The sequence below is a fragment of the Brienomyrus brachyistius genome, chromosome 7 (genome assembly GCF_023856365.1).
Source record: "Brienomyrus brachyistius isolate T26 chromosome 7, BBRACH_0.4, whole genome shotgun sequence".
Classification (NCBI taxonomy): Eukaryota; Metazoa; Chordata; class Actinopteri; order Osteoglossiformes; family Mormyridae; genus Brienomyrus; species Brienomyrus brachyistius.
The window spans coordinates 5,513,839-5,527,489 of NC_064539.1; the positions used below are offsets into that span (position 1 = coordinate 5,513,839).

Consider the following 13,651-nt stretch of genomic DNA (forward strand, 5'->3'; position numbering starts at 1 on the left):
CAGTGTGTTAAGAACTACATTTCCCAGAATGCCACTATCACCTAAGGGAAGTGTCGCTTCAAAGCTAATTGAATAAAAGAGCTGCAGCTCCAGTATCCGATATACACTTACAGAAGAGGGAACCTGCTGTAGCTGCGATGGGACTCCGGCAGTGGAATGAAGGACTGTTCGGCATTCGTCTATGAAATGCTGTTTAGATGCAAGAAGAAATATGGACTGCCGACCAGAAATTTCTCAACAACACCAGACTCCTCATTTCAATTAATTTTTTGCAGGAAATAGATACAAACAGAGAGGGGAAAGTTGACCTGCTTGCCTTTGGATATTGCAGTGTTGTATCGTGAAATACATTTAAGTTTATGGCAGCTTGACAGGATATTATAATTCATTGCAAGAAGACAAGAAGACGTCCGTTTCTTTAAAGATCGGGATGATAACGTAATTGCTCTGATGTCCCTTAGTACACGCGTTTCGGACTGAATAGTTTGGTGAACTAAATTTACTCTATTTATACTCAGCCTAATTCAGCGGACAACTGTTCTGTATCTTTTATTTATTTACAAACAAATGCGACTGCAGAATTTACAGAGCAAGTGTACATTGCCTGTTTCACTGTTTAGCCCTTTCGTTGGACCCTATAAAGCAGGACCTTGTGGAGAGATGCCATTTAAACTACCGATCATGCTATTAACTAATGCTGTTTTTTTATGAAGTAGAGCGTTCCATCATAAAAGAATTCAGCTAAGGCCTATGCATCTGTTTGGTGGATGTTGCAGTGTTGAACATGCAGGAATTTAGAACTTTTTTATAATTCAAATAGCGACGGCCACATTATATGTTATGACAGCTTATTTTTAATGCTGTAAACAATATGAATATAACTAGTGTTTTTGTTAAGGTATAAAGATTTGTGTTTTGTGCGTTTGATGTTTAGGTTCTCATTCTGGCGAAACACGACATTAGGGTGGTGGACGGCATTTTTAAAGTACGCTCAAATGTCATCAGTCTGATTGTGATATATTTAAAATGACATGTAAACTATTATTAGTGAGTAGATTACGTGCCAGAAGAATAACCCGCGTTTACCACCAAACGTGAAATGATCCGTTTCTCGGTGATTATTAATTAAAACAAAATTAGTTGGATAGACGGCTCAGTGTTCTGCCGGAACCTTACGCTGGATTTCGGTTATTTATGTATACGCCACAATAAGTTAATTTTGCTTTGTAGCAATACAAAAATAGATAACTGCGAGGTGCATGTTAGCAAAGTGCATGTTAAACATTATAAACCCAAAAAAGCATCGAGTCTGCAAGCCTGCGTGCAAGTCAGGTGATAGGCTGAAGACCTACTGCAACTGATGGAGGAAGCCACTTGAAACGGAAAAGAAACTTGCATCAGAGCTTTCTGGTGTACAGCACAAGCAAGTAAAGAAGCGGAAAGCATGCGGATGTTCATCTTTCGGTCCGTTTAACTGAAAAATCATGAAAAAACACAAAGAGAATCATCTGGGATGCGCAACCTTTCCGAAGACGACGACCGCGCATTTTAACGTGTAAAAACAGCTACTTAAAAAAAAAAAATCTAATTGCCAATAGTTCTATCTTGTGTGAGTTTGGATAGATTTTTATGTATTTAATTTATTTTTTTAAAGACAAGTATATTTTTTACAACTTAAATGCTTCTTTCCCCTGCAGACAGCAAGACGTTCTTGTGGATTTTATTTATATTTAATGCGATGGGCTGTATCCAGAGTATTAGATGTAAGCCCAAGAGTTTCCGCGAAAGTATCATCGTGCTCGAAGTGAATTCTTCCATCGATTCCAATCCCACCAGCATCGACGAGTCCTCTGGCGTGGTTCTGCGATACCGGACACCGCACTTTCGAGCATCAGCCCGGGTGCTGGTGCCGCCCGTGGCTGGTAAAGAGACTTGGACTGTGGGTTGGATTCAAGCCTGCAATCACATGGAATTCTACAACAACTACGGGACGAAGGGAATGTAAGTGTGAATTATTGTTATATTTACGCCTGTTTATTACTATTTAATAATCATTCTGTTTTTATAGATAAAATGTAACTGTTTGCACTTCATGTATAAAAAGAGCCGGTATTTATATTACCATGCAACTTTTTTACTCTTAATACTCTTCATTTGTTATGTTCTTTTTAAGTGGTTAATCTCTGTAAAGTCATTAATAGAATTAAAACGGCAATCTAACAGGGATTTATACAACACATTTCAGACTATACGAGACATACTTAGTGCTATCTGTGATATCAGCAATCGTGATAACGTTGCACTGTCGTTTCCTTTGTTGCACTACAATATTAATCTCGGGACGAAAAAAAAGTCTTGTTGAGGTTACTTTCCTTATTTATTTTGGGTAGAACTTACTGAGCACCCAACTGTTATTCAAATTGTCTTAATTGCGAAGTTCACGAAATCTGCACTAAAAAGCATAAAATATGTTCTATACCTCATTAAGACTACAATAACCAACAGAGACATGTTTTTCGTTTTGTGTACTCATTGTGTACATCTTTGTGTGAAAACCTCATTTGTTATTTTGAAAACACACTCAGAAACATTGTAGATTCAGATATCTCAAGGCCAACTGATATCTCAAATCGCCCTTTGCTCCCTGGTTGGGCACACTGGGATATGGGGATATTTCTGGTTCATTACAGAGGTGCTAACTCTAGCATGTCAACAGTCTACTAGACCTCGGGGTCAGTTCCCAGTTAGGGATGGATAATAATATCGACACGGAACATTATAAGTAAAGCGACCCCCGTTTCCTTCCTTCCATCCTTCCATCTATCCATCCATCCATCCATCCATCCCAATCCAATCTAGAGTGGCAATGAGGCTAATATTTTGGGCTGCCCACATTAATTTTTGTTTCTGTGCAAGGTGAACATTGGTTAGTGTCCACTATTTCACTTATTCTATTCTTGAAATGTTACAGTCAAGCTTTATAGATAAAAAAGCTAATCACTAACATACAACTTATTCAAAAGATACTTCGCTTATAAAAGTCAATTGCTTCCCACGAATAGAAATATCTTAAGTACCTATTAAATATAATACTGGTCTCCGAGCCTGTGATGTATTGAATCGTAGGTCGTGCTGAAAGATGTAATGAGATATTTGAGTGCCTAAATGATTAACATAAATGTTAACATATACTGCCATTAATAATAGTTCAATGGTATATGTGTATGAAAGTAAACTGAATTTGAGAACAGCCGCTTTCTAATGGGGAATGCTCCGAGTGAATTTTCCAGAAATGTCTTTTTAAAAAACATGGTGAGAGGAGCTGTTGTTTAACAGGCCAAATCGCTTTATCTGTCTGCAACTTCAGAGGGCTGTACATCATAGATTACAAATACTGTGTGATATAGGCCCCTCCTGTCTGCTTCAGGAGTTGTTTTGATGTGGATGCCCGGGTGTACTAGACCTGCAAGCTGGACAGAATGGCAATTTAATGGAAACCATGTCATTACCAAAACATAGATCCAGGACTATCTTTGCATCCTAGAATCCAGGCTCCCGGTTAACTGGCTTTTCTGAACCATACAGGAGCTTCTTGTCTGCGGAGAGCATTGTTTAACTTTTGGCCTGACAGAAAGGTGAACATAATGGTGGTGCGCAGGAGAAAGCTGGTTCCTGTACAGAACCAGCGTTAATCACATCACAACACTGGAGTTGATGAATAGGTTGGATTTGAGATGAGTTAAAAAAAAAAAAAAAAAGCCTCATACTTTGTCACAAAGACGATTACGTAATCACTGCAGGCCAGACACTGCACAGGCCAAAGGACAGTTGTAGTAATGAAGCACGTCTTTTTAGCTCTTGAAATTTGAAGTTTGGTCCCTCCTGGATGAAAGCGTGATTGTAAATAATCTAAAAATACGGCTGCAAATCATCAGGTTCAGCGACTGGCCTGAAACAATTAGAGTTCTTCTTTCCCTCCCTGATACACTGAGCCAGTCAGGATTGCAGCTTGATCAGCAAAGTCAGTGAAACAGCAGAGCCGGCCAGTGCTGCTGATGGCATTAGGAATGTCACCGGCATCCCTGCCAGCCCCACTGGGACCGGCGGAGACCTTGAGTTTTGCTGCACGGCCACGATCTATTGTTCTAAACGTCGTGTGCATCTAAGCACCAGTCAGACTGTATTGCTAGGAGCAGGTTGGGTTGGGGGGGGGGGGGGGGAATCGCACACCCTCTCAAGTTAAGGAGCGCTGGATGTATATTTTTCTAAGACACACACCAGAATGCACACAAAAAATCCCTGGCGCCATTAAACAAATACGCCAGTTTCCCTTCAGTTTCCTAAACCAATTATACGTGGACGTGGTCTCCGTTGCCATGGCTACGACCCAAAAAGATGCTACTTTCGACTAATGTATGAAAATGGCACTTAACCACAGCGCTGAGTTTAGTTAGAATCAATTTTATTGTTTTTCTCTTTGCTGGGTCCCCAAACAAAGGTAGCGTGTTTTAAAATTGTTTAAACCTGGCGAAGGTTTAGTTATAAAAACTGAATGAAGGTAGCAGGGGAAACGGATCTGGGTGAGTCTACAGATGCAGCGTGGGAAACAGGAAGCGGTGAAACATCACCGTGCTTCCCAAATACATCTCTGCCCAGCGTCATTGAAACTAATTATCGAAAGGGCACTTGGGTTTGTTTGCTTTGAGACAGACATGAGCAAAAGAGCCACCCAATGCCGCTACTTCCTGGTATGTCCTGAAGTACTCATGTCTCCTGGCATTTGAAACGAAAGTGACCCACATATAGTATTTTTATGAAACATTCAAACATTCTCACGATTAATCAGCTGCAGATCAGTGGCTTTAGATGCGTTTTTGGACGACTCCCAAGCATTTTAAACTAATAATAGTTACAGTACAAAAGTCACAGTTTATTTAACTTAAATTACTGCTGCTTTTTCATAAGCTCTACGGTGACAATATGACTCCAGGGACTGCAGGAGCAACTGCTAGAACATCATACATATATTGTAAAGGGAGCTGGCTATGAAAATGTATCTAGCCAAGAATAAAATCTCAGACCCCACAGAGAGATTGTTTTTGCCCCATCCTAGTGCTAGGGGTGAATCTGCCACCTTTCTTCCCTTTGTGTCATTTGGCAAGTGTGAAGACAGAACAGTTGTGCTCAAAGAACCAGGGAAGTGAATCCTTAAACGTGTATAACAAGATCACAAAAACAATGCAAGGTCAAGTTTCCATAAAAAAATAGGAGAGGGGAATGAGAAGGGGGATATTTTTTTGATCTGCATCTTGTTCCACACGCAGCGCTGTGGTATTACTTCGATAATTACTTGGCAACTCCTACAGCTCATTAGACGCTGTACAGAAATCAAACGCTGCATCTTCTAAATGCATACCTGTTAATTTCTTGCAATGGCTCCCTGATGATTCTCCTAGCAGTAAAAGCGGGATGGGGGTGTTATGTATTGCATGGGCAACTAAGCAGCCATCTGTCTTACGACAGCAAAACGCACAGTTGCATGCGGACTTTTTCTTTTCTTATTTCATTATCCCAAAACTACAAATACCAAGGAGAAGATTTAAAGACTCCCAAGTAAATAAAATGACCAGCTTGGTGTTGATGAAAAAAGCATCTCTCATAGTTTTTGAAGTGAGGCTTTGAAGAGATGTAAAGGTACGTGTGACCGATCAGGGCCTTGAGGGTCAAATATAAAAACTGTGAAGACACAGAAGTCAGTCCTGTTTAAATATAGTTCTAGTAAAGCTTTCTAAAGACATACAAGGGACAAACCATTTGAAGTCAGTTAATCACTGAGATGTGCCATGAGTCTCTTTTGTTTTGGTGAATTGTTTTATAATATTATTTTAGCTGCTGGGTTGATTGGAGGTTTAGAACCACTGGTCTATCCTGCTCAGGACAATGACTGCTACATTTATATAGCGCCCTTCAAGATACCCAGAGCGCTCTGCAGAACAATGGGCAGCCACTTCAACCACCACCACTGTGTAGCCCCCACCCAATGACAGCGGCCAGAAGGGAAAGGGCCACAGTGGGATATTTTATCCAGGACATCAGTCTATCATTGGTACTCTTATGAAAGATGCCCAGGGGAAGACGTACCAACGGGAGGTGAAAAACGCAGGACTTAAACGAAAGTCAAAACTGATGTCATTTATGCAGGTTCAGGGTAGTGAGATTTCACAGATTCTTTGAAGAATGTTTTGACTTGAGTTCAGCGATCGCAATCTTCACCTGACTTACCTTCCTGTATGAAATCAAGTGGCAATGGTTAATGGCTAATATTCAAAACCAAGCAACTGAGATCCTGTGTTGTCATGAGCTTAAGGAACACTGAGACTTTTCTTAGAGATTAGACTCTAAGACATTTCTTGTTATTTATCCCACCACTGATACTCCAATAATCGACATGCCTCAACTGACACACATTATACAGAGCTCAAAGTGTACCCAGTTCCACAACAAGCTTCTTCTTATCCCTGAGATTGTAATCTATCTTCCTTCCAATAGACATCCACGCACGCATATCATGTCATTCCTGGCGAGACGCTTTGCAGAAGCTGCTTTCTGCTGATGCTCAGGTTCTGGGAGAAAGGTCACCTCCCCTCCTTCCTCCAGCAAGCAAATCAATAGGCAGGCAGGCAGGCAGGGGTTTTTGAAATGCACTCTTGTTTCAGTCAGTGCCGTTTTTTGAAACGTTCTTGTCAGTGATGGCCGGCATCCCACAACGTGCTGTTGGCTTACAGGCCTCTCCTCAGGGTCAGACCAGGCTGACATGGACATCACAGGTCCAGTGTCACTGCTGTGCTCTACCACTCGATCCCCTGGTGACTGTCCTGATTGTACAACCTTAACTTTCATTTTTTTTTAACAAAGGTAACTGAAGGACTGGAGATATTCCAGGACAGCCCTTTGATGTTACTTGGCTGCCATCGTCCTGTCAAGAATCTTGATGTTCCTTAATCAACTTTAATCACTTTGCTGTTTTGCTGATTAGGTCAAGTTGGGAGCTCCCGGACCTAAGGGACGGAAAAATCCAGGCGATAAGCGATTCGGATGGAGTGAACTACCCCTGGTACGGAAACACCACGGAGACGTGCATCATCGTGGGGCCCACCAAGAAGGATACAAAGTTCTCTGTTAGCATGAACGACAACTTCTATCCGAGCGTGACCTGGGGTGTGCCGGTGAGCGACAGCAACCTGCCGCTGCTGAGTAGCATCTGGCGGGACCAGAGCTTCACCACGTGGCTAGTGGCCATCAATCAGAGTTCGGGTGAGACCCTGGTGCTACAGACAGTGCGCTGGAGGATGCAGCTTCACATAGTGATCGACCCGGACAAGCCTCTGGGCCAACGGGCCACGCTGATGGAGCCCGTCTTACAAGAGCAGCCACAGATCCTTGGCAAGAATGAGCCCATCCCGACCAACGCCATGGTCAAACCCAACGCTAACGATGCTCAAGTTCTTATGTGGCGACCAAGTGTTGGGGAACCCATAGTGGTCATCCCACCCAAATATTGACCATGGTGACCCATGGTACTTTTCGAAGAACAATAAAGACTTGAAATAGGATGGGGGAAATTTTGATTTTCGCAATGGAAGTTAATGCAACCTTTCTACCTTTAAAGAGGGTCGGGTATCACTGTGCTCAAGTCACTGCAAAAAAGAAAAAAGAAACCTTGCATTTTTTGACTTGCTTTTCATTGGGAACATTATTCTTGCGTGATTAATGTACATGTTGGAAACAAACACCCAAGGTCACACCTTCTGTATTCAACTTTTACCTGTTTATTTATGGAGTGAAAGGAATATTTTTTATATATATATATACACATTTTTTTATTTTTTTGTAACGGGGGCATTGTGCTCAGTAAAATAAGGACTGAACACGGTGCATGGAAGGTAATGCTGTTCATGGTTACACTTTCATTTGCCGCATGAGTCATCCACCCACACTGCCTTAAGTTCGCATCGCTTTTCACCCAGAGATTACTGCCTTAACCGATAAGCTTCCCGTTTTTCCCGCCATTTTCGTTCTTGATGCCTGAGGTGCGAACAGTTTAGGATGCGGAGAACGGGGGCCGCGCTTGCCAGCAGGGAACGTGCCCAAACCCATGAGAATACCTCTTACCCTGAAATAACCGCGGACTCAAGAACCAGTTCAGGCAAACCAGACATAGACGTTATGCAACAGACAGACACATATAAGCAAGGGTGTCGGAGGGGCATGGACACTCTGGCAGATTCAGGAGGTCCAGCATTTTACTGGGGCCCGAATCCTACTGTGGGGGTTTTATCAAGGGGGCCAGAATTTGCAGCTACGTCCCTGTGTTTAAATTATGTGTAACAGAAAATTCAGAACCTGGTGCAGACTAGACTGTGGTACATGACTATAATATCTATCAAGTCAAGTGGCAGGAGCAGCCAAAGATCTATCGATTAGTCTCAGACCTTTCTTTCTAAGCCAAACGTCCTGACGTGGTCCTGCAAGTTACTTGGCTTTTTGTGGTCAATCCCGCCTTCGCATAAGAGTCTTCCAGTTCAGTCCGTACCAGTGAGCCGTTCACCTGTCCTCCTGGCCAACCTGCCTGCCTCCACCTCTTTGGCTTTAAGCAGAGATGACCGGCCTGCCCAATCGATACCGATATTAATAAGCAATCAGATGTGTATGCCAGGAGTCTGCGGGAAGGCTTAATGAAAACATTTCATAACTCCAGCAGTGGAGCAGCACTTTGAGAAGCGTCATTAAAATAAATCATTCTCACTTTTAGAACCTCTGCAGCTTCTGAAGGCTGGGGAATGTGAACAGCGTTTTATACCTTCCACACCCCCCCCCCTTTCCATTTAATTAGATCGCTGCAGTTTGTTAGGATGGTGCTTGATGCAAGGACAAGCAAACAGGCAAGCGATCAGGCGCCACGTGGCCGTCTCAAGCCTGACTGTAGCCGCTCCCTGTACAATATTTGCATTTTGTTTTGTGTTTTTATTATCTCTATCTATTAATCAAATTGCTTGGGAGATGACGGCCAGGATATACCACACCTAAGCCATGTGTTCTCAGACTAAATTTCAGCTGGAAAAGGGGAAGAGTGTGTTAATTTGAATAAAAATACATTTTTCTTTATCTCCCAAAAAAGAAACAGTTGCGGGAGAGGAAGGAAGTTTGGCACTCACACGAAGACGTCACCGGAATGAGGTCTTACCGTTAGAGGGAAGCAGTATATTTGCCTGAAACTCATCAGATTACGCTGCCTTTGATTCTGCTGGCCTTTGAGAAGTGTCATCGGGTCTTGCTGTTCGGTCTCAATCCGAGCTGAGCAGAGCTGCTAGGCTAGAAGGACAGCAAAAACGGAGACGCGTATGTACCGTTAGCATCAAGCTGTTAGCGTCATAAATAGCTAGCAATTCTGACTGACTGGATTTCTGAAAAAAAAGGCTGCTGATAGTCGAACTAGTCTGGTGTCTGATAAGCCCTGCTTTGTCTACTTCAGTCTTCATCCGACTGTATACTCCATGTGTTTTTGACGGCTTCTTAATCATAGCTGTAGCCAGGCACATGCTCTCTGACAGGTGTGCACAGAGTTGTCAGTCAAACCCCAAGACAATTACTTCTTAATAGTATTTTTTATTCGCAAATTGTGTTTGAGTCAACATTGTGAAACCATCCATACCAAATATGATTAAATTGTTATTAGAAAGTGTTTTCCCTTCTCCCCCCTCATCTGAGAGGGAAAGAAGCTGACAAGTTAATTCAGCCTTAAAATCCGACAGACGTGTTTATTTCTGGCTCCTACTATAATGTGGATCGTAGAGCTTTTCTCCTCGCACAAACCGGAGACGGACACGCTGAGCTCAGGCGCGCTTCGCTTGAAGTTGTCAGTACAGCCAGAGATGCCAGCAGCTGCCAGACACGTCACCTTTACAAACAAATGTGACATCCGTCTGTGTATTATGTGATAGGTGCGACGTCCATCAGGGTCCAAATCTGTTTGGAAACACCGATGTCCAAAGATTGAGCTGACGCAAAAAGCACAAAGGGGCCGAAGCAGATCAAACGTGTGTCCCAGAGGGGCTGGGGGTGAGGCTTGCTTTCACTTTATGGACTTGATGTGATGAAATCTCCTCATCTTTCATTAGTGGTTCCTGGCATCAATGTGGCCATGCAGTAATGATGCAAATGTAGAAGGAGGGCTGTTACTCGTTAGTGAAACTGGTGTTGGGGTGTTGAGTGGGGGGACATGGTGAGATAGTGCTTTTAATATACTGCAGATTTATGCCAATTACAGAGGAGAAAGTTACCTGGTTCATGCAGGCCTCTGTTTTAAGGGCTCTCCGAGATTACCGGACAAGTATTTGTTGTAAAAGTTTCTGTCTGTGAAGGAATTACCCTGGTTAGGTCTCTTTTTTGGATAACGACACGCCAGACTATTGCATAGCCTATGACACGGTTCAGAGCAGTAGAACTAGATCCAGAGAGGGCATCAGAGAGGGGGTCTTTCTGAAAGGAGGGCCCGGCCTGCCGGGATGTTCAGTATCGCCATGTTTGCACACTGTCGGGCTGCCACAGTGCTGGCCCACGCGGAGTGCTCTCCTGATTCTCACACACCCTACCTTTGATCTCCCGAGGTAGGACGTCCCTCGCGATGGTGGTGACCGCCGAGTCCTCACAGCACCACGTCGCGGGGAGAGCGCCAAGCCCGACTCGGGAGACATGAGCACTTACCCCGACACTCTTGACGACGTCTTGCCAGTTTTCCATTCAGAAACGTACGAAAGAGCACTGCACAGTTAACGCAGCTAGCCGGGGGATCCCGAGGCACCACCAGGCCACTACGTAACCAAGCACTTGCCCCAGTTCAGGAAGTCTTTCTGGAGGAGGGGGAGGGTAGGGCGGAACAACCCTTCTATTAACTTCTAATTCTCTACCCTATGGTGAAGACCAGCACCAGCTCAGTCTCCCATGGTCCAGGCTGTGAAAGTCACCCCTGAGACATACCTGGATGTTGCAGCAGTCGTTTCATGTTGACTCTCCCTACCTCTGCAAAAACACACATTCTACAGCTAAGAATCCCAGCCCTGCTTACTTTTGTCCTCTGCTCTTCTGTTCTGGTAGATTTACGTGTATGAAGCACATTTTTTTTTTGGACAAGTTTGACGTTTATATTTTGTCGAGGATTTATCTGCATAGTGGCAATTAGTAACAGGACAAATGAATAACAATAAAACAGAAATAGTGGCATCGTTATTTTCTGTTATTGCAATTTTTGTTTCCCTATGTTGAATTGATTAAAAAGGACATTTTTTTTTGTCATTGACATTGATACTTGAAAATAGAATTATTCTGGGATATATGAAACTGTGAAAATGGACAAAAAAATAAAATAAAAATTTTTATGAATAAAAAGATGCAGCTAGATGGTTTCTCTTTGGCGTTACCAAGTATACGGGAATAATTTTTGTTTTTCACTGATAATCGTCCCCTTGGACACATATCACTTACAGTTTGTCATTCAGATGTCCTAAGTGTGCTTTTGATACCGGCAGCACCTGTCATAATCATGACATGATCTGTAACTGGAACCCTGAGTTACTGGCCATTGTCCAGGTGGCAAAGTAACACCCAGCCAAACTGGTTGTGTCGAACGTTTGCTTAGTGATCAGAAACCTTGTAGTCATGTGATCAGGTGTTCTGACTCCATTTTGTTCTTCAGACCATGTGAAGATCAGCTTGCTTTCACTTCAAGCCAGCTGGTCAATTTTGAAAATAAGAACATGCTGCAACATTATGCTAGGCTAGCTGTAAAAATTTTCATGCTCCTCAATCAACCTTAGCGGGCCGTTTACTGTACATTTGGTGCACATTACTTTCCCAGAGCAGACAAGTGACCTCATTTGCTGAGCGTTGAGGACCTTTTCCTCATTTTGGTCACCCTGGTCGGTCAAGGGGTGGCTGAATGTGTTCTCGCGGCAAGGTGACAGCACAGAGTTCAGACCACAAAATTGGGGGTGGGACCGTCACTGACCGTCAAAATAAAAGGATATTAAGGGCCAAAGCTGTCATTTTGATGTTACCTTGCCAGGGCTCACAGAAAGACATGATAAATTGCATCCCGAATGTTGGCAGGAACTGACGGCCGGATGCAGTTGGACACAATGAGAAGGCAACTCGAAGGACTCAGCATTACTCTGTGAATGCTGGGGACACAGGAAGTTAATATCGAACAAGGACTGGTCATAATAGTCCAGACTGGAGTACGACCTTCATGGAAACTAGCAGATCTGAGCCACGAGATCAAAGTAAATTGGTGTCGGTTATTGGAGGTTGCAGTGCGCGCAGCTGTCAGAAATACTTCGGGTTCTTTGTAGGTGTGACGGAAATGAGTACGTTTCATGTGTGGGTGGGGGAGGATGTACCTTTGCACGCAGATGTGTGATAAGTGATACTTTTGCAAAACCAAAAAAAGATGGATGTGTTTCTCGAACACCTCAGCTGCCTGACGCAAGGAACAGAAGTAATTACAGATCACTAAGGCACGTGTTAAGAAAAGAACAAATCAAGAGGTTGTGATGAAGAAACAGTCCGGAGTACGTTGGTCCCTCAATTTTCATTTAATATGGTACATGGAATGCCTAAGATTAAGGGTTTAAGGTTAGATTAATACTGTAGTGTTTAGCAATGTTCAATCACAACTTGAAAGAAGGATTTCTGTTACAAAACGTTCCCAGAAAACAACACAGCTGGCATGGTTGATTCCTGCTTTGCCGATATGGGATAATTTATTTACCGGGAAGCCAGTAGCTGTCCATCAAGTGAACATGACGCTCATGTCAATTTGATTGCAGGGGATTATGGGATTGGGAGGAAATTGTATTTAATCCTGCACGACTACAATAATTTTTCAGGAAATGCAATAAACCAGGGCAAGACTGAGGAGAACTTCCATCCCAAATTAATTTCTCCTTTGTTATATGTGACGAGCAGCTGACTTGCAACGGAGACCTTTTCACTGGTGATGCCTGCTGGAATTGTGGCTCAGATTAAGGATTTTTACCTTGCACAGGTGCCAGTCTTGAGTTTCTCTGCAAACTGATAGTAAGGGTTATTGAGGCCTCTGTACACAGGATGCACCACAATAATGCGGCTGTTCCCATGACAAAAGACAAATTAGGAAACGTACACAGAGAAGATACTTTTGTTGGTGCGCACCAGACACTCTGTAACTGACTTGCCAGCCTTCAACACTGCTGGGGGGGGGGGATGCTGACCCCAGTGCCGTTCTGTAGTGGTATAAGACAATGGAGGTTTGTTTGTGGTTATATATCTTAGCGATGACACAACATTGGTGAAAGAAATATGGGATTGAAGTTCAACAAATCAAACATTACCCCCATCCCATTCACCTCTGTAGCATGGCGTGCAAGACAAAAGACACAACTGGAGCAAATTTAACATTAACAGACTTATTCTCATCAGCATTTGCCACACTTATTGTCTGCTAAGAAAACCAGCGTTCCGTCGTCCAATCATATGCCATCAGCCGAAGATTCGCTGTTCATCTCATCACTGCAAAAATCTCTGGCCTCCTCATGCGCAGTTCCAAACATACAGT

The 13,651-nt window shown here is 43.2% G+C and overlaps 1 protein-coding gene across 4 annotated transcripts; it reads left to right on the forward strand.

Moving 5' to 3' along the window:
* The first annotated feature begins 107 nt into the window (after positions 1–107).
* Positions 108–11,447, forward strand: fam78ab (family with sequence similarity 78 member Ab). Of its 4 annotated transcripts, none has more exons than XM_049020506.1 (3): positions 108–1,609; positions 1,698–2,001; positions 7,037–11,447. In XM_049020506.1, the coding sequence occupies exons 2-3, from the start codon at positions 1,739–1,741 to the stop codon at positions 7,560–7,562; spliced, it is 789 nt and encodes a 262-aa protein (XP_048876463.1). In that variant the 5' UTR covers positions 108–1,609; positions 1,698–1,738; the 3' UTR covers positions 7,563–11,447. The 4 variants fall into 4 exon arrangements, with proteins under 4 accessions (XP_048876463.1, XP_048876464.1, XP_048876465.1 ...); XM_049020507.1 differs by having other exon boundaries at positions 1,702–2,001; XM_049020508.1 differs by having other exon boundaries at positions 108–1,553.
* Positions 11,448–13,651: the final 2,204 nt, after the last annotated feature.

What these genes read in the sequence shown, in the direction of transcription:
- fam78ab (XM_049020505.1), top strand. Translation starts at nt 1,679, where the DNA reads ATGCTTCTTTCCCCTGCAGACAGCAAGACGTTCTTGTGGATTTTATTT. An exon ending in AACTACGGGACGAAGGGAAT is followed by an intron (nt 2,002 to 7,036) that starts GTAAGTGTGAAT and finishes TTTGCTGATTAG; the next exon opens with GTCAAGTTGGGAGCTCCCGG.